Genomic DNA, 26725 nt, shown 5'->3' on the forward strand with positions numbered 1-26725 from the left:
GAAAAACTGGTAAAATATGAATGTTAATTTCCTGGTGTTGGCGAATGAATATATAATGGTTATATAAGATGTTAACATTAGGGGAATGTGTGTGAAGGGTATAAGGGAACTTTCTGTACTATCATTACAACTTTTCAGTAAATCTAAAATCATTACAAAATAAAATGTTTAAAGTGAAAAAGGGATCTCAGAGACAGCACTTAATATTCAAAGGAATAAATCTCTAATTAAAAATTTCAGGCATGCAGGTAACACCATGTATAAAACCCAGAATTAAACCAGTCATTGTCAAGTCGATTCTGACTCATGGTGACCCCATGTGTGTGAGAGTAGAAGTGTGTTTCATAGGGTTTTCAATGGTTGACTTTTTGGAAATAGATCACCACGCCTTTCTTCCAAAGTACTTAAACCTCCAACCTTTTGGTTAGCAGGTGAGTGTGTTAACCACTTCCACCGTTCCATGTAGGTATGTATTAATGACCTTATATACCCATTTATTTTCTACAGGCCCTTAGTTTATGTAACCATTGAAAAATTCCCTATTTTGTGAATTTTGGGTGCCTTTTTTTTGGGTTTTTTAATGAATCTTATCCAGGCTAAGAAGATTGCAGCTTTTCTTCTCACTGCAAGAAATGATGCCAAATGACAAAAACCAAGCTGAGAACTAAAGCTGAAAAACAAAAAACCATAGCCGTTTCCTTCCTTTTCAGGGAAGGATGATTGATTCCAGAAATCTGAATTAAGTGAACATTAATTGATGTGCTGGGAGATAAGTAAATTAGAAGAACCAAGGTCACTAAATTGCCACTACTTTAAAATATCAGAAGAGCAACAAGCACATCTGGGCTTTCAAATACTCACATAGGATTTGTTCTTTACCCATCGGCAACATGGAAATCAGTATTCTTTATATGACCTAATTTAAAGAGATAAGTGTTTGAGTACATACACTCAGTTCAGTGTTCCAAAAGAATTTACTGTGTATAACTCCAGGGACATTAAAATTAGATAAAGAGTTTAAAAACATGATTTCCCTGTTGGAAAAGGTAGACCGACTAGTTGGCACTGTGTCAGATGAGAGACAATAGAAGCTTGTTCTATTATTTATACAAATTGACTGGTTTGGCAGTTGCTACAGCAATGAGCCATAATGAACTACAGAAAAATGAAAATGTGATTTCTTTAGCATTGTACAAAAATGGAATAGTCACAGGAAGGCAGAGAATGGCATTATAAGAGCCAAAGCTGTCTTTGGCTGTCAAAATGGTCTTCCTTGTTGCTACTCTATCCAGAATGTAATTCAAATAGTGTATGTTTACTGAGGTGAAATTGCAGTGATGGCCTGTTATTTTAGTGCTATTAGTAAGGGGCTGAGCCTTGTAATTCCAAAGGAATTTAAAATATTCATTTTCCATGACTTCCTTTTCACGTATAACTATACTCTCACCTGCCTTTGTTTGCAAAAAAGGCTTTTTTTCTGGCTAAGTATAGAAGTTCCTGAAAATGAATGATTTGTTCATGTCGTCCCAGCAAAGGAAAGAGAAAAGAAGAAGAAGAAGAAAAAAAAACCTGAAGCATGTAATTAAACTCTAAAAAACCTAATTTACTAATTAATTGATTCAGTCTTTCTTGCTGTCTCAGGGACTCCCTGGCCTTTGTGTTATGCTCTTGACTTTGAACTTTGATGTTTATACCTTGTATTTCCATCAACTCCCATTTATCCATGCTGAGTTTTCCCTAACAATATTGTGTTCAATTCCAGGAGAGACCGTTTAAACAAAAACACTACACACTTCAACTTTGCCAACACCAAGTGCTGTGCTAGTCACAGAAAATGTGAATCAGACAAACCAACATTCCTAAAGCTGAGACTTAGCTTGGGCCTGTGAGCATCGTTTGTACAGATGCCTACTGCAGAGTGTGTGTCAAATCTCACTTTCTCTTCTACCCAAAGCAGTGCAGGAAACTGCTTTATGAGTGTTCCACAGATGGTGGCTTCAACAGAAAATGCTGGTTGGCATTAGGGGGTGCTATGCTATTTTTTTTTTTTTTATGCTATAGTAGTAGGAATCCACTCAACGGCAACAGTTTTTTTTTTTTTTATAACTTAAAAGAGCCCTGGTGGTGCAGTGGTTAAAGCACTTGGCTGCTAACCACAAGGTCGGCAGTTTGAACCCACCAGCCACTCTGTGGGAGACAAATGTGGCAGTCTGCTTTCATAAAGATTACAACCTTGGAAACTCTATGAAGCAGTTCTGCCCTGTCCTATAGGGTCACTATGGGTTGGAATCAACTCGAGGGCAATGGGTTTTTTTTTTTTTATTATTATTAATATGTAATTTAACTCCTAGACATGAGCCAAATTTGAAATAAATGTAAATATAAATGTATGTGTAAAAATGAATAACATTCAATGTGGAAAACAGTCGATTCAGGGTAAATATTGTAATTTTGATATGGGCTGAGCTCTTACAGACCTATGCACCAGTGAATCTCAACTAAAGGGCCTTTGATTGGGTAAAGAAGGAATAAAACAACTTACTGATAGTGATAGTTGTTATGAGTGGAAGATGTTACTGAGAGAAAGGGTGAACTGTTTCTGACCCATAGTGAAAAATGTATAATGGTTTCCTATTCAAATCAGTGGTTTTGAACCCTGGATATAATTAGAATGCCTGGGCCCCCCACCTAGAGATTCTGAATTAATTGGTTGAGGATGTGGCCTGACAATCTGTTTATTTTTTTAAACTTCCCATTTATAGAATCACTAGCTCAAATGGTTTAGAATAAGTCTTTTAAACACCCTTAAAATAAAACATATTATCTATGTAACAATTTTTTTGCACGTCCTACCCGTGTAACCACTGCCTTCCCTGTCTCCCATGCCCTTGGATTTTCCTGAAACTGCGCCTGCCTGAGTGGGAAACCCAGGGGAGTTTTATATTTCTCCTTGGAGCCATTGTCTGTTTTTCAATAGGCCAGGAAATGGCTCTTATTAGGCGTGTGCTACAACTTGGACACTTCCAACACTGAACTCACCAGTGACAGAACTAATGATATCTTCAGGAATCTCACCCAGGCATTCTATCCAGCACCATGGAAGCCCTGGGACGCTAAGGAGATTTGGAGTCTCTGGGTAGTGCGAACTGTTAATGTGCTCAGCTGCTAACTGAAAGGTTGGCAGTTCACGTCCATCCAGAGGTACCTCAGAAGAAAGGCCTGGCAATTTACTTCTGAAAAATCAGACCTTGAAAAACTTACGGAGGACAGTTCTACTCTAAAACACATAGGCTCGCCATGAGTCAAAGTAGACTCAACAGTAACTTTTTTTTTTTTTTTTAAAGGAGATTCAGTCTAATTATGGTTCTATATAGACCTAAGGGAGTGTACTTCTAGGTGAAGAGGGCACAGAAATAAATCAGGCTTCACATGTCCTTCATATTCATTCTGGTTACTTCAGTTCCGTGGATTGTGGAAATATGGCACCCATGACTGCTTTTGAATGTACTGTGAGACTTTTGGTTTTGCCTGAGCAGAGCCAAACGCCTTTGCTATAAATATGCTAGATAATTCAAGGGGACTTTCAATTAACCATTACATCAATAATGTAATGTGTTTTCTTTCATCTAAATGAGACCTGAGGCAGGTAAGAGAAGCACTACTAAGCACTACTTAAACATTGTAAGAGAAAAATTATTCTCTCCCTAGGCTCAAAGATGCATATTATATGTAGAAATTAAACTTTGGTTTAATTGAAATTTGGTTGCAGTTTGAGGTTTTATAGTTTCCTTGGGCCACCTACTGCATTCTTTTTAATGGATCATTGAAGGATGGCAGCATTAAAAAAAAAATACTAATTTAGCAGTGTTCTCTGCTTTTTAAAGCAGCAAAACACTTGTTTTTGTCCATTATAACATCAGCCAAAAGAAAATGGAGATGTCCCCAAAACACACCTGAATGTCCTTAGTAATGATTATGTATTTTTTTATTAGTTTACCTACAGCCTTCCAGAATATATTTTAATTTTATTTATTTTTTAATAACAGTTTTGTTTAGATATAATTCACATACCATAAAACTCACCTTTTTAAAGTGTACAATTCAGTGGGCTTTGTTATATTCACACAGCTGTACAGCCATCATCACTATCTAATTTTAGAACCTTTTCATTATCCAGAAAGATACCCCACACTATTAGCAGTCACTCACATTCTCCCTCCCCGGCCCCTGGCAACCATTAATCTACTTTCTGTCTCTGTGCATTTGCTGATTCTGGATGCTTAAGTGGAATCCTAGTGTATATAGCCTTTTGTGACTGACTTTTTTCACTTAGCATAATCTTTTCAAGGTTCATCCATGTTGTAGTACGTCTCAGCATTTCATTTCTTTTTATTGATGAATAATCTCCTATTGTTTTGATATACCACATATTGTTTATCCATCCATCAGCTGATGGATGCTTGGGTTGTTTTCACTTATGGGCTATAATGAATAATGTTGCTATGAACATTTATGTGCAGGTTTTTGTGTGGACATATGTTTTCAGCTCTCTTGGGTACATACCTAGGAATGGAGTTGCTGAGTCATGTGTTAAACTCTATGTTTTTATATATACATGTATATATAATTTTAAAACAACAGCAAAAAGAACCAAAAAATATATATGAAGGTATATATGTATGTATGTAGGAATATGTGTGTATAAGTAACAACAACAAAAAAATCCAAATCCATTGCCATCTAGTTGAGTCTGACTCATAGCAATCCTATAGAACAGAGTAAAACTGCCTCATAGGATTTTCAAGGCTATAAATCTTTATGGAAGCCGACTGCCACATCTTTCTCCTGTGAAGTGGCTGGTGGGTTCAAACCACTGACCTTTTGGTTAGCAGCCAAGTGCTTAACAACTGCACCACCAAGGCTTAATTATACCTGTATATGTGTGTATCCAAGGATATGTGTGCATAACTCTCATCTCATCGGAATCAACTCATTGGCACTGGGTTTGGTTTTTTTGTTGGATGTGTTTATAAAACCCATGTATATATGTGTGTATATACAGGTGTATGTGTATGGATATGTGTACGTATCTATGTGCCTGTATGCACATATATTCATATATATACAATAAAGCATGTAGGGGGCACAGTTATGGATACTTGTTAGATGTAATCAAACACCTTGTGGGACTGGAAGGATTAAGAACATAGTCTCATGGGACATTTTTGTCATTTGGCATAATGTAGTTCATAAAGTTATGTTCTACATCCTAGTTTGATGAGTAGTGTTTGGGGTCTTAGAAGCTTGTGAGTGGCCATCTAAGATACAACTATTAGTTTCTACTCCTCTGGACCAAAAGAGAAAGAAGGAAACCAAAGATTCAAAGAAGAAACTAGTCTACAGAAAAAATAGTCTACATAAATCATGGCCTTATCTACCCTGAGACCGGAAGAGCTAGATGGTGCCCGGCTACCAGATGTTCTAATTAGTTCCACAATAAACGGACTCTGATAGAATGGGAGAAAAATGTGTGGAACGGGATCTCAAATTCCTTAAAAAAAAAAAAAAAAACAGACTCACTGGACTGGTTGAGACTGGAGGACTCCCTGAGACTGTTGCCCTAAGATACTCTTCAGACCTTGAACTGAAACTAACCCCTGTGGTCACCTTGTAGCTAAATAACAGATTGACTCACAAGATAATGAATATCACCCGTAAGTACTGTGCTCCTTTAAAAAATCATATATACAGGACCAGATGCTCAACAATTTCTTTAAAGCAAAGATGAGAATGTAAGGGAGCCTGGTAAATAGGGTAATGGAAACAGAACAGCCAGGACAGAAATAATGAGAATGTTTACACATTGTGAAGAATGTAACCAATGTCACTGAACAATTTGTATAGAAATTGTTGAATGGGAACCTAAACTGCTGTGTAAACCTTCACCGAAAACACTACAAAATATGATTAAAAATCAAATAAGACAATAAAAGACCAATCATAAACTACTTAAAAAATATTAGTAGCAAATATAGTAGGAAGTTAACAGCCTTAACATTTAAAGAACTCTTACAAATCAGTTAGAAAAACACTAAAACCGGTAGCAAAATTGCCTGGGACATAAATAGGTAATTTCCAAAGCTGAAAAATATAACCAACAAGCATGTGAAATATCCCCACTAATGGAATGCAAATTAGAAGTAACTTGACACCATTGGAAAGAAGGCTGATAATGGTCAATCTCAGCAAGGGTACTGTGAGATAGGTGCTCTCTAGTGCCGTGATGTGCAGAGGGAAATTGGTTCACCTTTTCTAATGTGCTATTTGGAATTATGGATCAAAGCCTTAAATGTTTATACCATTAACTGAATTAGCCCAGCCCCAGAAACCAATCTTAAAATAGGAAGATATAGTCAAAGGTTTATTACTTCATTATTTAAAATATTGAAAATCAGAAATAAGTGAAACTCCAACCGTAGCATAGTTCAAGTAACTGTGATGTAGCTATATAGTGGAATATTAATTAGCCCTTAAAAATTGTGTTCTTAAAATATTCAATTATACAAGAGCTATTTTTAATGGATATTAAATATAAGGGAAACCCTGGTGGCATAGTGAGTGGTTAGGTGCTACAGCTGCCAAACAAAGGGTCAGCAGTTCAAATCCACCAGATGCTCATTGGAAACTCTATGGGGCAGTTCTACTCTGTGCTATCGGGTCACTATGAGTCAGAATCGACTTGATGGCACTCGGTTTGGTTTTTTGGTTTTTATTAAATATAAAATGATAGAAACCTAGAGTCCTGCTTTTTAGATAAGAAATTTTCTTAAAAACTTTATATCCGTGAATTAAAAAACTAGAAGGGTATATAGTTTACCAAAATGTTAATAGTGATTATCTCTCCACAGTATGAATATGAGTAACTTTATTTTCTCATTAAGACCGTGGTATATTTTTCAGTTGTCATAATACACATAGTTTTTTTAAACAAAAACTCCTGTTAAACATTACATCCTATGGTACAGTCCTTGCTTTATAACTTGTTTCCTCCAAAGTAACCTTCATGGGCTAATCAGGCAAATTCTGTATAAGAATATACAAATATTGTACTAATTTATTAAGATTAATGAACTAATTTGGAAATCCTGTCCTTTATTAGAGTTTTCATCAGCTTTGTCACAGTCCTAGGACATTTTAGAGTTTACTGACTTTTTTGTTTTTTTTGGTGGGGAGAGGGGGTAGCAGTATTTAGATCCTAAATCCAATAGGATGTGTTCTTTAATTCCTTTTAATTTTGTGCCCATATTTTCTGAAATGACCAGTCAGAACATCATCATCATAATTCTTCATATTATTTATAACATTTTCACAGAGTTGATTTCATTTGATTTTCACCAGAACCCAGAAAAATAAGTAAACCAGTAAGCCAGTTGCTGTTGATTTAATTCTGACTCATGTTGACCCCGTGTGTGTTAGAGTAGAACTGTGCTCCTTAGAATTTTTAGTGGCTGATTTTTCGGAAGCAGATCACCAAGCCTTTCTTCTGAGCTACCTCTGGGTACACTCGAACCTCCAAACTTTGGTTTGCAGCCAAGCACATTAACCCAGGGATTCATGAAAAATAAATTGGACAAGTTTTTTTCTTCCTGTTTTGAAAGTAAAGGAACACTTACCTAAGGTCAACGTTATGCCAATGGGGCCAGACTAAGAAATGTGAGTACCTAAATCAGACAGACGATTTAGCATACCTTTAAATTCATAGCATCTTTAAATATTTGTTGAATATTTAGTGGAACCAGAGAGAGCATGATTTTTTGGTTAATAAAAATTATATAGGATTTATTACTTGTGGTTGTCTGAACCAGAAAAATTCATGGTAAGCAAATAAATCCATATAAAGCCACTTAGAATTTAGACAATAAAAAAAATCATGCTTTTTTGATAAACAGCACTCCAGTTTTAGAAAGTTCACTGGCTTCCACTGTCTATTGTAGATCACTGTCATCTGATCTTAAGGTCAAAGACATGGCTGTAGCTGTGCAGGCTACTGAGGTCAGTAAGGGCTGGCAAGGAGTTTTTTAGTCTGCATTTCTCATTTGACTTAACTCATAAATTTATTTTCTCCTTAAGGAACTTGCAAATTCCTGAAATTAAAGTTCCTGCCAAGTGTAAGTTGGGGACTGTTGATGGATGCTTAACACGGGCATAATGATTCTTCTTGACACGTCAGTCAGATCAAACCCTCTAACTTTAAAATTCTGTGATCAGCCCTGAGAAATTTGGCATTTCTGCTTCCTTTAATAGTAAAGCAACCCTTTTGCACACTGACAAAACAAAAGATAGTTTTGTGTACTTATAGATGTCTTCTCTCCCTGGTTCCACTCTGTTGTTGATTTACAAAATGAAAAAAGGATAAAACTCTCCCAATGATACATATTTGTGTCTCCTTAGCAATATATATCCTGCAATTATCAGTGATTTTCCACCAAAATGATTTTATTTCAATGCAGTATCACATAGCAATGTCGTTGGAAACAAAGTGAAAATTAGAGTTCCAGCTACATGTGTTTGAGTGCATACAATACCACAAATAAACATATACCGTCAAATGGACTTAGACCCGTCTACACATAGCCACATGTGCAGACAGCGATGGCCACTCCATGGCTCTCATCTCTTCTGAGCAGCTGGCAAACTTCTTTTGATTTGTATAGTAAGAAGTCTCCAGATATCAGATATATGCAACTTAGGGGGAGGATATCATCTACTTGAGAAACCAGTCTCAGAAGTTGTCAATTGAGTTTCCATTCCTGAAATCTCTTACCACACAATAAAAATGCCAAATTGATTATGAAAATAAAACACAAATGCATACTTTTAAGAACATTGTCTATAAAAATCAATATTTGTGTAAAATCTACATTGTGAATGTTCCTATAGAAAGGATTTTTCTGTATAGGCTGAATCAAATGATGGTTGCACAGAAAATGCCTTTTTTCTTGTAGTAAGTTTAGTTTTTTTTTTTTTTTTTTTGCCTAAAGACCTTCAAAATACATTTAGAGTTGGAGTTATTTCTTTGGGAAATCTCCATTATTGATTCAATATGCAGGAATGCCTCTGAAAATCTTTGAATGATAAATGTTGGATAAGGAAGATTGTCTATGGCATCTTCTTCAGTGTCTTGCTCACCTTTTAATGGAGGTTAAACCCTTGTTATGAACAGTGATCTTTCTTTTCAATGATTTCTGTTAATTTTCTATAACAGTACTTAAATATTAGTGCTTATAATTCGGCCCAGAACTTTGACTACATACCAACTAGTTCTCTACTTGAAAAGATAGAAGCATCCTTTATTTGCATTCAAAATGCATTTAATGTCTCAATTGAGCTTGTTCTTAAAATTTGTAAGAGAAACAATGCCTTTCAAAAAATTATTGCCAGATTTAGAGGCATATGGATTCACAGAGTGTTATTGCACACTTACACAATTGATTCCTTTTTAACGTGATTAATGGACTATAGTGTTAACCTTTTCACTATGGATTTCAGGCTTAGCCTTGGTGGATTTAGAAGGCACCAGCATTGGTTTGGTGCTGGCTAAGGTTGTTGAGTAGTCATGAATATGAGTTTTTTTTTAATTATTTTACTTTTTTACTTACCATGTTGTTTGTATTTACAATGGGAATGACTGAAAGAAGAGAGGCATGGTTTGAAAATTGAGTTGGCACAGTTAGGGAATTTCTATATCAGAGGCATGGAAGTTTGCTATGCCATCCTTGGAGAAGGTGTCTAACACTATCTAGGAGTTCTGAGAAGGTTTTAAAATGGTAAGAGATTCTTGGATAAATTTTATAGGATGAATAGAAGAATTTTGGCAAGAGTCTTGTGTGCACAGGAAAGAGCACATGAAAAATCTTGGGGGCATAAGAGAAAATCATGTATTCTGGAACCTGTGAGGACTACTGAATGGCTCAGCTGCTCAGCATGTGGGAAATGAGGCTAGACAGGTAGGCATGAGCCAGATCCCAAGGAACCTCCTATGCCTGCCAAAGAATTTGACAAAAGAATCCTTTAAATGATAAAGAGCCAGGGAAGGATTCCAAGCAATTTTAGAAAGAACGTTGACTCAGTGTGGAAGTTGGATTGGCATGGGGTGGATCTGGAGATGGGAATTCCAGTCAAGAGAGTGTTGTAGTTTTTCAGGTGATAAATGTTTAAGTCCTGAATTAAAACAGTGGCTTTGGAGCCCTGGTGGCGCAATAGTTAAAAGCTGGGCTGCTAATCAGAAGGTCGGCAGTTTGAATCCACCAGCTGCTCTTTGGAAACCCTATGGGGGCAGTTCTGCTCTGTACTATAGGGTACCTATGAGTCGGAATCAACTAGATGGCAATGGATTTATGGAGATGGAGGATTACGTTTAGAGAGAAATGGTAAATAATAGTGAAGAACGTGATTAATGACACAGGTCATCTTTGACTTGACTCCTTTTTTGACTTGAATAAAAGAATAAGATTGGTGTCTTAACATGAGCTCTACTACAGTTGTATATTTTCTCTATGCAAAACACATTTTATGTACCTGCATACACACACAAACACACTCATAAAATTGCAAATTAAAATAAAAATACCAGCTCTCGTGTGGTGGTATGAGTTAGCTCCGGTGTACCGCCCCTGGCACACGTGCCGCGCTGTTTTAAGAAACTTCCCTCTGAGTGCTGACTGCATCTAGTATGTCTCTCTCTCTCTGTGCACATGCTTGTATGCATACACTTAACTTTGAACCAAAAGTCATAGAGTTTTAGAGCACGAACTTTGGATATCATCTATCACTATCAATTTTTTTTTTACAAATAAGGAAATTAACCAGAGATTAAATTCCTTCTCCAGAGTCATAGAACTAGTTGGTTTTATTTTGCTTGAAAGCGTTACCATAAATCTCAATTTACCGTAATTAGCTTCGCTGATTCACTTGGGAGGAAACTGCGTTACTATTAACTGCTAACATACTCACACTAGTTGAATGGTCTTGTTCATATGTTCTTTTTCTCGCTAATGAAAATTATGCTTTCATTAGAAACGGGGTTAAGCAATCTATTTGGGAATCTTCAAGAAAACATTGACTTTGCTATTACTGGATAAAAAAATTTTTTTTTTTTTTAATGAACATAAATGTTGAAACTCATTTTTGAGAAGGAGAAAATATTTGTACGTTTGATAGAAGGAATAAAGTGCCATGGCTGAGACACAAAAGATGCAGTTATGAAAAGAATGAGAGGAGTAAAGTTTGAAAAGCAAAAGAACTGTAAAAACATACACAAGCTTACTCATTTTGCAAATGGCCTTGATATAGTTTTTCAGCTGAGGGTTTAACATAAAAATAATTCCTTCCTGAAGTTATTCATTACTCCTTTTGTATAGTTTGAAGCATTTTTTTCTTGTTTTAATAAACGTTGAGCTATATCCCCAAAGTAATTAGAAACCACTTGCCCCCCAAAAAACACTGCCATCGAGTCAATTCCAACTCATAGAGGCCCTATAAGACAAAGTAGAACTGCCCCATAGGGTTTCCAAGGCTATAAATCTTTATGGAAGCAGACTACCACATCTTTCTTCCTCAGAGCTGAGTTCAAACCTCCGACCTTTTGGTTAACAGCCAAACGCTTTAACCACTATGCTACCAGGGCTTCTTACCTAATTAGAAGGTATTCTAATTTGCTCATGAAGAGAGGACAAGGATCTTTGCAAGTGAATTGATTCCTCTGAACATCAAAGTTAGCAAACTCAGACCACCTCTCTCTTTTCCCGTGTTCCACCATACTTAGTAACATTTCCTGAAGGATGGCCTGGCACAGGCATGCTGATAATAAACTAGATTAACATCAGAATGCAGATTAATAAGTACCCTTCCAGTTGTGAATGGACAAGACATAGTAACATATCAGACCTCATTGATAAAGGAATAGAGAATGGTGGGAAAAGTAACCCATCACTGTAGGTAAAGCCAATCTTCCTAGGTTTAAAAGGAAACACCTGGTATGATTCTTATGCAACTCTATGAGTAAATTGATTCATGAAATAAAGAAGTAATGCACTTGGGAATTTAGGCAATGTGACAACTCCATATTAAAACTCCTTTTAATTCCTTCCTTGGAAACTGGTTGGCAATATTGCACATTGGAAGCAAATTGTGAACTGAAGAAAACTATAAGTATTTTTTATTCCTCATATATTCAAGGCACTATGACAGGTGTTTTATGGAGGATAATTTATTTTTAATTAATGATTCCTATCATTCCAGAGCCCTCTTCGTGCAGTGGTTAAGAGCTTGGCTGCTAACCAAAAGGTCAGCAGTTTGAATCCACTAGCCACTCCTTGGACACCCTATGGGGCAGTTCTCCTCTGTCCTGTAGGGTCATTATGCCTTGGAATTGACTCAATAGCAATGGGTGTGGTTTTTGGTTATCATTCCAGAGAGGAGCCCTGTGGTGCAGTGGTTAAGAGCTTAACTGCTAACCCAAAGTTTGGTGGTTCAAACCCACCAGCCACTCTATAAGAGAAAGATGTGGCAGTCTGCTTCTGTAAAGATTAGAGCTTTGGAATCACGATGGGACAGTTCTGCTCTGCCCTACAGAGTCGCTGTGAGTTGGAATCGACTGGCAGTGGGTTTTTTTGGGGGGAGGGTTTATCATTCCAGAAGTTTGAACTCTTTTCAGGTTGAAAGACTATCTGAAGAGTGAATATTAATGTTTTTAAATAATAATTGTTATTATTCTCAAGTTATAGGAATACTATGAAACCTACAGTGATTAAAGAAGTTGTCCAAAGTCGTATACCTTGTAAATGGCAGTTCACTGCATGCAAAGGCTGGTCTTCCTGATGGCAGAGACGGTGAGCTTCACCACTGTGCCATGCCCACAATGCATACTTGATTCCTGAATGTTCCAGCAGGCAGTTAGGCAGTTGTTCTAGGAGCCCAGTTAACATTAGAACGTGGTGTATTCTTTTGAAATCATAACAATAAAGGCTATTTCAAGTATTGAATATGGTGATCCAAAGAATGTTCTTCATTTGGAAGAAGCTATAGAGCTCTTCAAATGATAGATTATGGTTGCCCAAAGGGATTTTAAAATAACTTATTTAATGGGGACTCTTGTTGGCAAGCTTGTACTAGAGAGCTATTCATCTCCCAAGAAGATAAGTAGTTATTAGGGGATTGTTTAAGAAATTTGGTCTACTCCCCAAAACAGTGAACAATGAGTATATTTTCTGAACTCTTCTGAAAAATTATTGATAATTATGGAACATTAAGTGAAAATAGTACCAACATAGTTATTAGCACCACAAATTTGATGGAGCTCCCCCCAAAGACAGCTATAAATTACATAAAATAATAATTTTGAAAATGAATAAGGCCTGTCATCTTATACCATAGCTATATCTTTGTATAAGAAAAGAAAATTATATTGTGGGTTAAAAATTAGAGGACATGACCTCTAGAATCTGAGTTAATGTGCTTTTATCAATTTTTAAAATATAATTCCCAGAAGATTTGAAATAAATGGTGTGATTCTTTGGGTAAACCATGAATTATTTCAGAGCTCTAAATATGTTCAAAGCAGGCTTGCCAGTATTGACATAACTACACCCTAGAGAGGGCATACATCTCATGGGACAAAGCAATGGAGCTTACGTTCTTGCTGGTCACCTGGACTTCTGCTCTTTGTTTTGCCCAAGATAAGAAGCTAATGTGCAGCCTGCTTTAAATTACTAACCATGCTGCTACTATAGGGTTCGGGCATTTTTATATTAAAATGTTATCAGAGGGATTTAAAGGTTAAAAAAAAAAAAGTGGAGCATGTAGTGATTATCTTTCAGCAGGCATATGTGTACTGAGAATGCCTACAGGATTTGGGCAGTGGTATGGCTGAGAATGGCATCTAGTGCTCCTGTGTTTGGTAGAGAGCAGGAGAGATGTGAAGAGCACTGTCGGAGGAAATGTGACACAGAGTTGAATGGGGGGTGGTTTGCAATAAGCTAATTAGAAGTCGAGGAACTCATAGAGCATTTTGGGGGAGAGATCAAGAGAAATAGTATTCTTGGGGCAAACCCCATGGAGTTGGCTGGCCAAGTGGTCAAAGTGCCAACCAGGAACAGAAAATAAGTTTGTCCAAAAAGAGGTTCAGTAAAAGAACTTAGCTACGGGCTGAAGGGTTGGAGTGGAGAACAAGAGCCAGAGGAGGTGTGACTTTAAAGGCCAGGCCAAGAGAGCAGGCCCTCCTGCTGAAAGGAGGTGAAAGCCACTAGGCCAAGGAAGAATTTGATGTAACAGTAAAAAGTAAGGTTTCTTCACTCAGACTGCCTGGGTTTAGATCCTGCTTTACCACCACTTGTGTGGTCTCAGACAAATCATGGAATAAATAGCTGTGCGCCCCAGGAAAATGGGGATAATAGCAATTGCCAGGATTAACTAAATGTTAACTAATGTTAACTGAATGTCAGAATTAACTGAATGTAGAGTTCATACAACAGTGCCTAACCAAACCTGTTGCCATCGAGTCGATTCCGACTCATAGCAACTCTACAGGACAGAGTAGAACTGCCCCATAGGGTTCCCAAGGCTGTAATCTTTATGGAAGCCAACTGCCACATCTTTCTCCTGAGGAGCAGCTGGTGGGTTCAAACCTCCAACCTTTTGGTTAGCAACTGAGTACTTAACCACTGCACCACCAGGGCTCCTTCAACAGTGTCTAGCAGGAAGTAAGTTAAATTCACAATAGGTGTTATAATAATCACGATTATTATTAGTATTACTTCTACTTTTCACCCTTCAAAGGACTTCAAGTGACAGTTGCACGCATGATGCAGTGTGCTCCTCAAGTCAGTGTTTAGCTGCTGAGCCCTTTCTTCAAACAGAATTGAATAATTAGAAATATAAAGCCCAGGTGTTTTGGTTGAATTGATTGGTGCCAGGACCACTGCCTGCTACTCTTCCTTCTCTTTGAGCGCTGTGGGCTACACCTCTAGTGCATTGCTGTGGAGCACATTCTGAGAGAATACAAGGCTTGTAACCAAAGACCTGGAATCAGGCCTGATCTGTCATTAACAGACTGTGTACCCATCAACAGATTAATACTTCTCTGGCCTCTGTTTCCTCATTCTATAATGTAAGAGCTAGAGTAGCTCAGTGGTTTTCAAACTGCACTCCATAAAGCCCTGAGAGTTTCAGAGACAGGCTCAGGAAGATCTGGGGAATGGGTGGTAAGAGCATGCTGAATGAGGAGCGGGAACCCAACAATGCAAATGCCGGGACTGCTCTGTTTTACATACTGGAATTTCACAATATTGTTTGAAGAATAAGTACCACTGTTAAAGAAGTGCTGGACTACGTAATTTTAAAAGCTTCTTTAGATTCAGTTGTTCAATAGTTCCTCAGACATTTATGGACTTTATTCACTGAACCAAAGTAGGAGGAATAAGAATATGAGTGAAAGCAACAAATCCTAAATCTGAGGAAACTGAGTTATCAGGAAAACCGTGTGGATTCTAAGATGTCTCAGCATCTCTGCTATCCAAAGAAAAGACAAAACCTTTGTTACATGAATTTAATGTAGATACTTCAGCCTCATCATCGTGTGCATGAGGAACATAGATTGTCTCAATGATAGTTAAGTTTGTGAACCAACAAGGTGCTGATTAAGAGTATTACACACTTACCATCAGAGGACAACTAAAATGAACAATTATTTAAACACAGGTGTTGTGGGACTTCTCTTTACAGTTAGTGATTTTAGAAAATATGTCCCTTTCAAAGCAAATATCAAATTAAAATTCTGCATTTGTAATTATTGTGTTGCTATTAGAGGTGTATGTGAACTCAAAAGTTGTTGGCTTGATTGAGACTTGACCAATGTACAATAAACCTGCGAAAGCAGGAACCTGTGTAAAGTGGAAACCTGTCAGAGAAGGAAAACTAAAATATCTCCACTAAAATGAGCTATAGAAAAGTGGTAAGACTGTCCCCTGTCAAAGGCAGAAAACTTGTGAGACTTGGAAAAACAAGGCAGTCCCATTGAGTTCTGGCTTTTATAGTTAGGTAGATAAAGTTACCATGTTCCTTCTAGATATAAAACCTATAGCTCATTAGTGAGTCTGTAGCTGGACAATGAATAAGGAAGACTGAAGAAGAATTGATGCCTTCGAATTATGGTGTTAGCGAAGAATATTGAATATACCATGCACTGCCAGAAGAATGAACAAATCTGTTTTAAAAGAAGTACAGCCAGAATGCTCCTTAGAAGTGAGCATGGTGAGACTTTATCTCACATACTTTGGGCATATTATCAGGAGGGACCAGTCCCTAGAGAAGGAGATCATATTTGGTAAAGTAGAGGGTAAGCAAAAAAGAGGAAGACACTCTATGAGGTGGATTGACACAGTGGCTGCAACAATGAGCTCAAACATAGCAACAATTGTGAGGATGGCTCAAGATCGGGCAGTGTTTTGTTCTGTTGTATATGGGGTCACTATAAGTCAGAACTGACTTGACAGCACCTAGCAACTACAGGCCATGTTGTGACTTGGATTGGCCCTATGTTTAGTCCTCATTCTTAGGTTGACGAAAACAAAGGAAAGCCTATGTGAACTTAGAGAGTGCTCTTACAGAGGGTAGCATCTGTTTACCTGTCATTTCAGTAGTGATTAATTTCAAAGGAAAAGAGCTGACTCCCGTTATAGACTTCATATATGGTGCGAAGGCTGCCTGATGATTTTTCTCTCCAGTTATACCTCCCTTCCACCGTTTAAAACTTCTACTGTTGTGCTGGATTTTGTGTGTGTGTGTGTGCGTTAAAGTATAATATTTTCATGGTTTCACTGCTGAAGTGTGCTAGCTTGGAGCAACATCAACCATTAATACTTGAATATGGCTTAGTTTGTCAGATTACTTTCAAAGAGTTAGATCCTGGGGGGCTGGGACTAAGAGACAATAACAGTTGATGGGGGATGGAAATCATAAACGTCTGGGACAGAAAGGGGGGAAGGCACATACATATGGGAGCAGAATCTTTGGAGGTCAGGAGGCCCCTTTGAGTAAAGGAGATGGTAACAGTGGGAAAAGCAGGAGCCAAACTGCCCTCTGGAGACCCAGCATAGTACCTTGTACGTGATCTATCTCCAGTAAATGATGGCTCAATCAGATTACCTTCCCCCCACCCCCAGGATGGTTTCGGCTAAAACTAGAGACTTAGTATTTTTAGTTATTAATTTTTTTGTATGACTTATTTTCTACAATCAAGTTTCTTAAGAAACCTTGATTTTTCTGTTTGAATTTGGTTTAAATAATACGTTTAGTGCCAGAAAAAAAAAAAATCTGTTTTAAGGGAAAACACTTCATATAAAAAAAAAATAGTAAGCATAAATAATTCTTCCTTTGAGAAGACAGTTCCTATTATAGCCACTGAATAACACATCTGCTGCAAGGGTGTTATTTTTTCACGATCCATGTGCACAGCTCTGATTAGAGGAGGTAAAAGAGCCACATCTCCTTCCAATGGTGAATTAGACCCAGTGGGGAGGGGAAAGGTATATTTTATTATGACATTTTGTTATTCTGAAAGCCCTGAATAGCTCGCTTTTTTTTTTGAAAATACTTTTTAAAAAATGTCATACTCTGTCTCAACTCTCTATATGATGTGATGACTGCTGACTTCCAAAATAAAGTACCTTAAGGGCATGTTTCTCCACTACTAATATCTTTATTGCTCCCCAAAACATTTTATATCAAGGTCTCCTGAAGAAAAAATTTTAATAAGCGCCTTTTCCGTGCGTTTTTTTTTTTCCATTTAGGCTTTGCTCACACCTGCTATTTTTGGAATAAGCCTAGATATGTTAAAAAAAAAAAAAAAAAAGTGAAACGGGAAGATAATTCTAAACCTAGATGCCTTGGTTTAAGCCTTGACTCTATTTTTCATTTGTATCATTGTTTAGATGTACTTCATGTAAAAAAAAATAATGTTCACACAATAAATTTTAAGAATGTTATTAAAAAGTTTTAAAAATACATTGTTTAAGAAATCAAACTTATTACAAAATTTGTATTAACCATTTTCTATTCATTTTCAGGGCTACAGCAACACACAGGGGCCAGGTTATTTTCAAAGATGCTTTAGCCCAGCAGTTGTGTGAACAAGGAGGTAAGAGCCCCATTTTACTGGTATCGATGTGTTAGTTGTATCAGAATTATTCATGGTAGACTTTACTGTTCTATGTTCTGACTAAGCATTTCGTAAGTATTTCAGGTAGTCCCTGACTTACGACGGGGTTCCGTTTCAATGATTCCATCGTAAGTCAGTTCTCATGTAAGTTAAATAGCTCTTTTTTTTTTTAAGGTTTCATTATTATTGCCTTTTATTATCAGTATCTTTATAAATCCAATCTTTATCTTTCTTTGGGGTTTGGCATGAGAGTGATAACATCAGCCAATTACGCACTACAACATTGTATGTAGTAATGATAAACAAACAAACAAAAAAGCCAAACCCATTGCCATCGAATAGATTCTGACTCTTATTGACTCTACAGGACAGAGTAGAACTGCCCCCGTAGGGTTTCCAGGAGCGGCTGGTGGATTCGAACTGCCAGCCTTTTGGTTAGCAGCTGAGCTCTTAACTACTACCCCACCAGGGCTCCCAAGGATGTGAAACCGTACAGAAGCTGACTGCCACATCTTTCTTCCACTGGGTGGTTGGGTTCTAACCACCTAATGAAAAGATGCACAAAAAACAAAAACAGATGGATGTCAGGTCGGGTCATTGTAACTCAAACACAGCTTAAGCCGGGGACTACCTATACTTGGTCATGATGCTTTAAAATGGTATTATTGACCCCTTAATGTTCCTACTAATTTTTTGTTTAGTAATTGTTAATAAAGGGCTGTAGAGTTCTGAAAATACTGTGAACAAAACTAACCAAGAGAAAATTTATCCCGTTTTCTTAATTCATAATTTTTTTTCCCAATGAATTCCTTTCAGTTATGCTGGAAATATAAACCTTGGTAGTAACTTGGTATTCTACAAAAACACACCTGGTGAATTTGCCACTTAAATTTCTTTTCAACTGTATTGAAAATGTTTCTGTTTATTACTTTTAATATTTGATCATTTTATACATAATCGTGTGTTCAGTATCTATATACTTGTTTCCACTGTGTGCACTATTATTTTCAGACTTGTGGGGAAGAACTGTATCATTTGAAATTAATGTTATATTAGATATGACAGGGGCTCAATAAACATTAAGTGGCTTTCTCTCTGAGGCTCTCTCATACATACCCACGCATGCACACACACACACACACACACACACACACAATGAGAGGGTGAAAACCAGCATCCTTACCTCCAGATTTGTTTCCCCTGCCCTTGAACTTCCACCTGATTTTACTTGTATCTCCATTATAGCATTTACCACTGTAGAGTTTACTTGTAACCTAGTAGAATAGTGGTGAATGCTGCCCTTGAGAGACTGAGCTTCTCAAGTATAAGGACAATCCCTTAGTGATCTTTGGTTCCCCAGTGCCTAGCATACAACAGCCATTTAAAAAAAAAAAGTCAGTACACTTGTATAGAAGCTTGTCTCAGCCATACGTATGTGTTTGATTTAAACATCTTGAAGACTAACACATATGAAGCCAATCTTTGTGATTTCCCTGACATTTTCACGGATCATCATATACATATTACCACTTTTTGATTAGAATGATATTTTGGGGGAATTCATTAACTTAAGAATTACATTATGGAACATAAAGGAAATTTCTACTAATTATCTCTCTGCTAAAGAATATATAGCGGGCTTGTGAGAAAAATTAGAAAGGTTTTTGAAAGGTCTAAGAAAATAGCATTTATAGTTAATGATAACAAGTACATCATCAATATGGATTATCTCAATAATGTGATACTTGATGAGTATTACTGGCACACTTCTAATCGTTTACATCCATAACTTTTGAATAAGAAAACCGCATTCTAATTGTAGTTTCAAGCACATTATCAGTATTCTTGGGTTAAACAAATTTTTCTTTTGTGAATTTTGAGAAAGCTAATATTAAAATATGATAGGCCCAGAAATTCTACTATAATATAAATCTTTTTCCAGCCTATGAAAATGTTCACGTCACTGAAAATACTAGAACACCATGCAGCAGTGAACATTAGCACCCTGAAAAATATATGGTGCCAGAAAAAGATTTACCTAATTTTATTAACTCTCTTCATTGCTTAAAATCCGATTTCTTGTAAACCTTAGGTTTTTGTGCCTTCTATGATAAATGAATGATTGTAATTGGGTTCATTTAAATTGAAAAGAAAAAGAAAAAAATAATTGGAAAAAATCCTCAACCTAAGAGGGAGAAAAAAAAGCCTTATATAGTAGTAGCGTACATGAACATGATTTCCATGATAGTAGAAGTGGATGTTATAAAATACTTACAGCCCAGGACCAATAGGAAACATTGAGCTTTTCAATAGCACCTAATCAACGAAAATCATATCAGTTCATCCAAGACAGGGTTGAAAAAGAATACTAACAAGAGTGATACGTTAGAGGTGTCCAGGGAATAATAAGGGAAATAATTGGAGCTATAAAATATATTTTCATTTTGGCCTCATCTATTTTTAATTAAAACATTAATTATCTCCTCAAATAAAATAGCATAATCTTAACATGTAATATTTTTCTGTGTATTGGTGAGGAACATCTAATATATTATTGGTGAAAAAATTGGCAGTCATGGTATACTACAGCACAGCACCTTTCAATGAGAACGGACTCAGTGTGTTTGCTGATTTTAACTAAATTAAACAATTTAAACAAAGCAGTTATTACTATAAGACTGTAATTGATGGCTAAGCACATTAAAAAGTAAAAGGATTAGAAAACATTCCAGTGATGGCTTAGATAAGACCCCACCCCCATAGAGGAGTCTGTAATTTTGAGCCCTTTCCTAAAAAGACATTTATTAAAGAACTTTATCCTGCAAACATTTATCCAATGCCTGCAAGGGCCCTTCCCAGCTCACATGTATATAAACGTGAAAAAGCCGGTTTCCTGTTCTCCAGGAACTCAAGAGCTAGGATGCAAAATGGCAGGTCAGTGGATCACAGAGGGTAGTGAAATTTGTCTGGGGCTTGAGGAGAGATGCTAGAGAGCTGGCATCAGCCACAGTTTAAGAGAAAAGGAGAGGAGGTTCCATCCATATCCTCTTTCCCATTCCCACTGGCCCAGCTTAGATCAGGCACCTAACACCTCCTTTGGGAATTACTCAATATTCTCCTTAGTTTTCCTGCTACAATGAACTTTCTAAGTGGAAATGCCATTCTATCATTTCCCTGCATAAAACCCTTCAATAGTTTATCTTCAGAGTAAAATCTGCTTTGTTCATCATGGCATACATGGAAAACCCTTTATAATCTAGCTTTAGTTTACCTCACCCATTTTATTTCTTGTCATCCTGTCATTCCCACCCTAAAATTCCCTGAATGCACCTCACTCTTCCTCCCCCCTACCTCTGTGCTATTTACACTGTATACACTCCCTGTTTTCTTTGCCTGGACTACCATTTTACATCTTCGTTGTTTAACTCAGGCTTTCAGATGTCACTTAGGCATTACCTCCTCCAGAAAAAAAATCTCTGCCCACCTCAAGCTGGTCTAGGAACTCTTATCCATACATGGTGACATAACTCCCTATATATAACCCTCAAAGCAGAATAATAATACAAATGGAAACACTTTTAATGCTACTGTTTGTCAGACACCACTCTAAATACTCTACAAACATTAACTCTTTTAATCCTCATGGCAACCCTCTGAAGAAGGTACTTTTATCATCCCCATTTTAAAGATGGGAAACCAAAGGCAAGTGAGATTAACTATCTTGCTCAACGTCACATAGCCAGAAATCGGTGGAGCTGGGATTGTAGCCCAGGCAGTTTGGGGATATAGCCTTTGGTATTAACTATCACACTATACTGCCTTTCAAAGAAAGCAGTTAACGTGAACATTGTTTCATTCATTTGAGAAATATTTATTGCATATCATAATAAGATCATTATTACACTGAAGTATAATTGTCAGTGCATTTGACTTGTCTGCCATTAGATACAAGCTCCTTGAGGGTAGGAACTGATTTTTATTACTGAATGCTTAAAGCCTCACAATACCTGGTACGCAATATGTGCCCAAAAAACATTTATTGAATGAACAAATGAAGTGAAACAGACTGATAGATGTAGGAAAGAGTAAGCTCTCCAGCAGTTCATTACAGCTTAGCCATGAGGCTGGGAAGATAAGTGAGGTGGGTAATAAAGGGACTTCTGTTATATGGTCAGGAGCTTAATCCATAGGCAATGGGAAGCAGGACAGTAACATGAACAATTCGTGTTTCACAAAGAAAGCTGGGGGTGAGGAGCGGAATGGATCTTGGGCTTTAGAATTTAAGAATCTAAAGAACTGGAGGCAGAGAAATATGGTGGTGGGATACTTTAGTTATACTGGTGAAAGCTGAGGGGGTCCTAAATTAAAATTAGGTGTTGGGAGGCTGGAAAGAAGGGACTTAGAGGAGATATGATCAAAGTGGGAGTGACGTCAAGGAGGGGATCCAAGGTGACTCTGAGGTTTCTGGCCTGAGTGACTTGGTAGATGGTGATGCCAGCAACTGAGATAAGAAATACAGAAAAGATTAGAGGAATTTGGAAGAAAAGATAATAAACTGGACTCCAAACACTCCCAGAGAGCTCCCCAGCAGCCTGCTGAGAAGAGCCTGCAGTCTGGATGGGGTAGCAGGGAGACTGAGAACCATCAGCATACTGATATTGGGGAGGCAGTGTGTTCATTAGGGAGATACTAGGGACGAGGAAGGAAGGGGCTGTGTATGCAATGCCGGTATTAAGCAAAGGCAGGAAGAAGGTGGTATGCTGGAGAAGGGGCAAGCTTCAGAGGTGGGGAGAAGTCAAGGGGAGAATGTCTAAACAGTAGAGGTGGTCAACAAAGGCAGATGTTTCCAAGAGAATGGAGAGGATGAAGTATGAAAAAAAGGCCTTAGGATTTAGCAGTTTGAAGGTCATTGGCAATATGGCTATAAATGAGGGTAGTTTCATGAGAGGTTTAAAAATGAAAGCCAGACTACCTAAGGCAGTTTTGTAATATGGAAAGCTCTCACCTGGGCTTTAGGGTCAGACAGTCAAGGGAAGGCAGATAATTGTGGGTTGAGAATTACATGTGAAACAGTATTTCAAATCAAGACTTGAAAAATACAGGATTAAAGGGAAGGAGAGAGATAGGGTAGTTGAAAATCAGGAAAAGGGTGTGCCAGGGTCAAATGGTATTGGTGAAGAATATTGAATATACCATGGATTGCCAAAATGAACAAATCTGTCTTGGAAGAAGTACAACCAGAGTGCTCCTTAGAAGCATGGATGACGAGACTTGGTCTCATGTGCTTTGGACATATTATCAGGAGGGACCAGTCCCTGGAGAAGGACATCATTATTGGTAAGTTAGAGGCTCAGCAAAAAAGAGGAAAACCCTCTATGAGATGGACTGTTGCAGCGGTTACAACAGTGGGCTCAAACACGGCAACAATTGTGAGAGTGGCACAGGACTGGGCAGTGTTTCATCCTGTTGTACATAGGGTCCTATGAGTGAGAACCAACTCAATGGCACCTAACAACAACAAAGAGAGTGCAGCTGCAGGGAAAGTAGGCTAAAAGGAAGAATGGGTTTTTGCTATCGCTCTTGCTCTTTTTCGAGAATGGGGAAGACTGGAGCATGTTGATGGGCTTCCAATGCCTTATAGCCGAACACCGTCAGGAACATACCTACAGTTGGGTTTAGTGCTCATTCCAGTGTGGGAGTCTGCATATCATGGAGAATTATTTGGCATCTCACTAAAGGGATATTATGAAAGGAAATATTACATGATTTGGGTCTGTGTTTGGTGGCTTAGGGGAGAGTTTAAGGAAGCAAGGTTTTGCTTTAGATTGGATGCTGCCAGAAAGCAGGTGTAATTCTATGGTTAGGTATCTCAAGAAATCTCATCTAGAGGGAGGGCAGACTAGAGGAGGCTAAACTGTAATTGGTAAAGAAATAGCAATCACTCATAGTAGCCAGGACAGGAGAACATTTGGTGTTTTGTGACGTGGACAATGCTCATGTTTTGTCTGTGTTCAGATATGATTACAGAGTGGACTTGTGGCTGTCTTGACCCATCACAGTCACTGAGTGGCCTTGTCTGAGTTTGATGTTCTGTGAAATTGTTTATGTTCAACGTAACACCAAGACCTTGTAGATAATACCAGGTCAGTCCCTGGAAGTCAAAGGGTACCTTTCTCTTTCTTGAGATTGAGGGGAGAATGCTAGTGGGCAGTCATTTACTTTGGGATTTAGAGTTTACAAGGACTTTGGAATCATAGATAAGTGGGTTTCAATCCAGGCTCTGCCTGTGTGACCTTAGACTCTATTGTCTCTGGTACAAAGTATACACTCAGTAAATGATAAAAGGAAGGGATAATTGCTGGAGCAAAGTTTTAGTCAGAGTCAGCAAGTACAGTGTCAAGAGCATAGGTAGATGTGGGTGGTAGAATTGTGCATGTTTATTTTATTTTTCTTAAAGCTTATTTGTATTTCCTAATTTTTAATAGTGAACTTATATTATTTAAGTTATAAAGAAAGAGCATGTTTTCCCCCCAAAGATAACAAGCATGGATTTAGTCTTATAAATGAGGAGCAACAACCCTGCCAAGTCAGGTGGAATGAATCGCTTCTCAGGGACTGAAGGAAAGTTCTAAATTTCCACTCCCATGCCACCTCTCCAGTTCGGTTTGTTTCTGTTGGGTCATACCGAGTTGTTTAACTACACATTTCCACCAACTGGGTGCTCCTCGAGGGCAGGAACTGTTACTGAATTTTTGTTTTTCTTCCTTAAAAATTCTTGGCACAAGGCAGATACTCAAAAGGTTTTTGTTGAATAATTGACTTAAACATTTTACAATTGAAAAATCACTGCCCTTCCTAAAAAATCTTCTTTAGCCCTGAACTTTTGCTATGGAACACTGTGAAGCAGCGTGGGGGTTACCAAAATGATATCCCTCACGCTGATCTCAGGTTGTAAAAATGTATGTACCACCATATTTTAAAAATTGGAGAATCGTTCACAAATTTTCATTTAAACTCTCTAATGAGTCCCCTCAATGCCCTCGAGACATAGGCCAGGTTCAGGGATTTCAGATATCTTGAATTCTGAGGCCGTCAGTGTTGTAAATACATCCCCAGCCAAAGTCTGCTGATAGACTAGAGTTCAGAAAAGGGAGTAAACAGTCTACTCCCAATTGTTTTGAAAGTGAAAGATGCTTAGGTTCATTCATGGGCAGTAAAAAATAAGGAAGTGAATTCATTCAGCACTCAGTACCCAACAAAGATTATTGAATGCCTACCAGGGAGCTTTGTGGTACAGTAGTTAAGTGCTTGGCTACTAACGGAAAGCTTGGTGGTTGGAACCTACCCAGCAGCTCCATGGAAAAAGACCTGGAGGTCTGCTTCCATAAAGATTACAGCCAAGAAATACCTATGAAACAGTTATACTCCGGCACTTGGAGTTGCTATGAGCTGAAAATGACTCAGTGACACCCAACAATAGCAATACGGTGGGCCAGGTACGGCTCTTGGCCTTGGGATGCATCAGTGAAGGACGGAAAGGTATTTGCTCTTACAGAGCTATAGTCCAGCAGAGAAGAAAGAGACGATAAACAAAAGACATAATAAGTGAGTAAACGTGGCTCCTTGTTGAAAGTGGTGAATGTTGTGGAAATATAGTTAGCATAGAGCAGAATAAGACTGAAGGGTCAGGGGAGGGGAAGGCAGATTGCAGTTTTAAATAGGGTATCAGGTAAGTCAGGTAGGCCTCACAGAGAAGGTGACATCTGAGCAGACATTGAAGAAGGTAAGAGAATTAACCAGGCTAATATCTGGGGGATTGTTCAAAAATGTCACCAAGTGATTCTGAGGAGAAATATTTTGTGAACCACTATTAGAGGTAATCGAAGCAAAAGATAGAAGTAATTTCAATGTAGACTAACAACCTGAAAGAAACTAGGGGGAATTACTCTTTTCCAGAAATTATTATTGAACAATCTAGAAATAACTACAGACCTAATGTCATGGATTGAATTGTGTCCCCCAAAAATGTGTATCAACTTGACTAGGCCATGATTCCCAATATTGTGTGATTGTCCACCATTTTGTCATCTGGTACGATTTTCCTATGTGTTGTAAATCCTACCTCTATGATGTTAATGAGGTAGGACTGAATCTACAGGATTAGATTGTATTTTTGAGTCAATCTCTTTTGAGATACAAAAGAGAGAAGCAAGCAGAGAGACAGGGGGACCTCATTACCACCAAGCAAGGAGAGCCAGGAGCATATGTCCTTTGGACCCAGGGTCCCTGTGCTGAGAAGCTCCTCGACCAGGGAGCGATTGATGATGAGGATCTTTCCAGAGAGCCTACAGAAAGAGAAAGCCTTCCGCTGGAGCTGGCACCCTGAATTGGTACTTCTAGCTTCCTAGACTGTGAGAGATTAAATTTCTCTTTGTAAGGCCATCCACTTGTGAAATTTCTGTTATAGCAACTCTGGTTAACTAAAACACCTAATAAATATCCCTCTGATTC

The 26725-nt window shown here is 37.8% G+C and overlaps 1 protein-coding gene across 2 annotated transcripts in view; it reads left to right on the forward strand.

Moving 5' to 3' along the window:
- The window catches only part of RELN (reelin), a 526658-nt gene that overhangs the window by 203202 nt on the left and 296731 nt on the right, over nucleotides 1–26725 (forward strand). For both annotated transcript variants that reach the window (XM_049893075.1, XM_049893076.1), the window contains exon 4: nucleotides 18123–18193. In XM_049893075.1, coding sequence (XP_049749032.1) covers nucleotides 18123–18193 — 71 coding nt within the window. The remainder of the gene's footprint in view (nucleotides 1–18122; nucleotides 18194–26725) is intronic.

This window comes from Elephas maximus, chromosome 8 (genome assembly GCF_024166365.1).
Source record: "Elephas maximus indicus isolate mEleMax1 chromosome 8, mEleMax1 primary haplotype, whole genome shotgun sequence".
NCBI lineage: Eukaryota > Metazoa > Chordata > Mammalia > Proboscidea > Elephantidae > Elephas > Elephas maximus.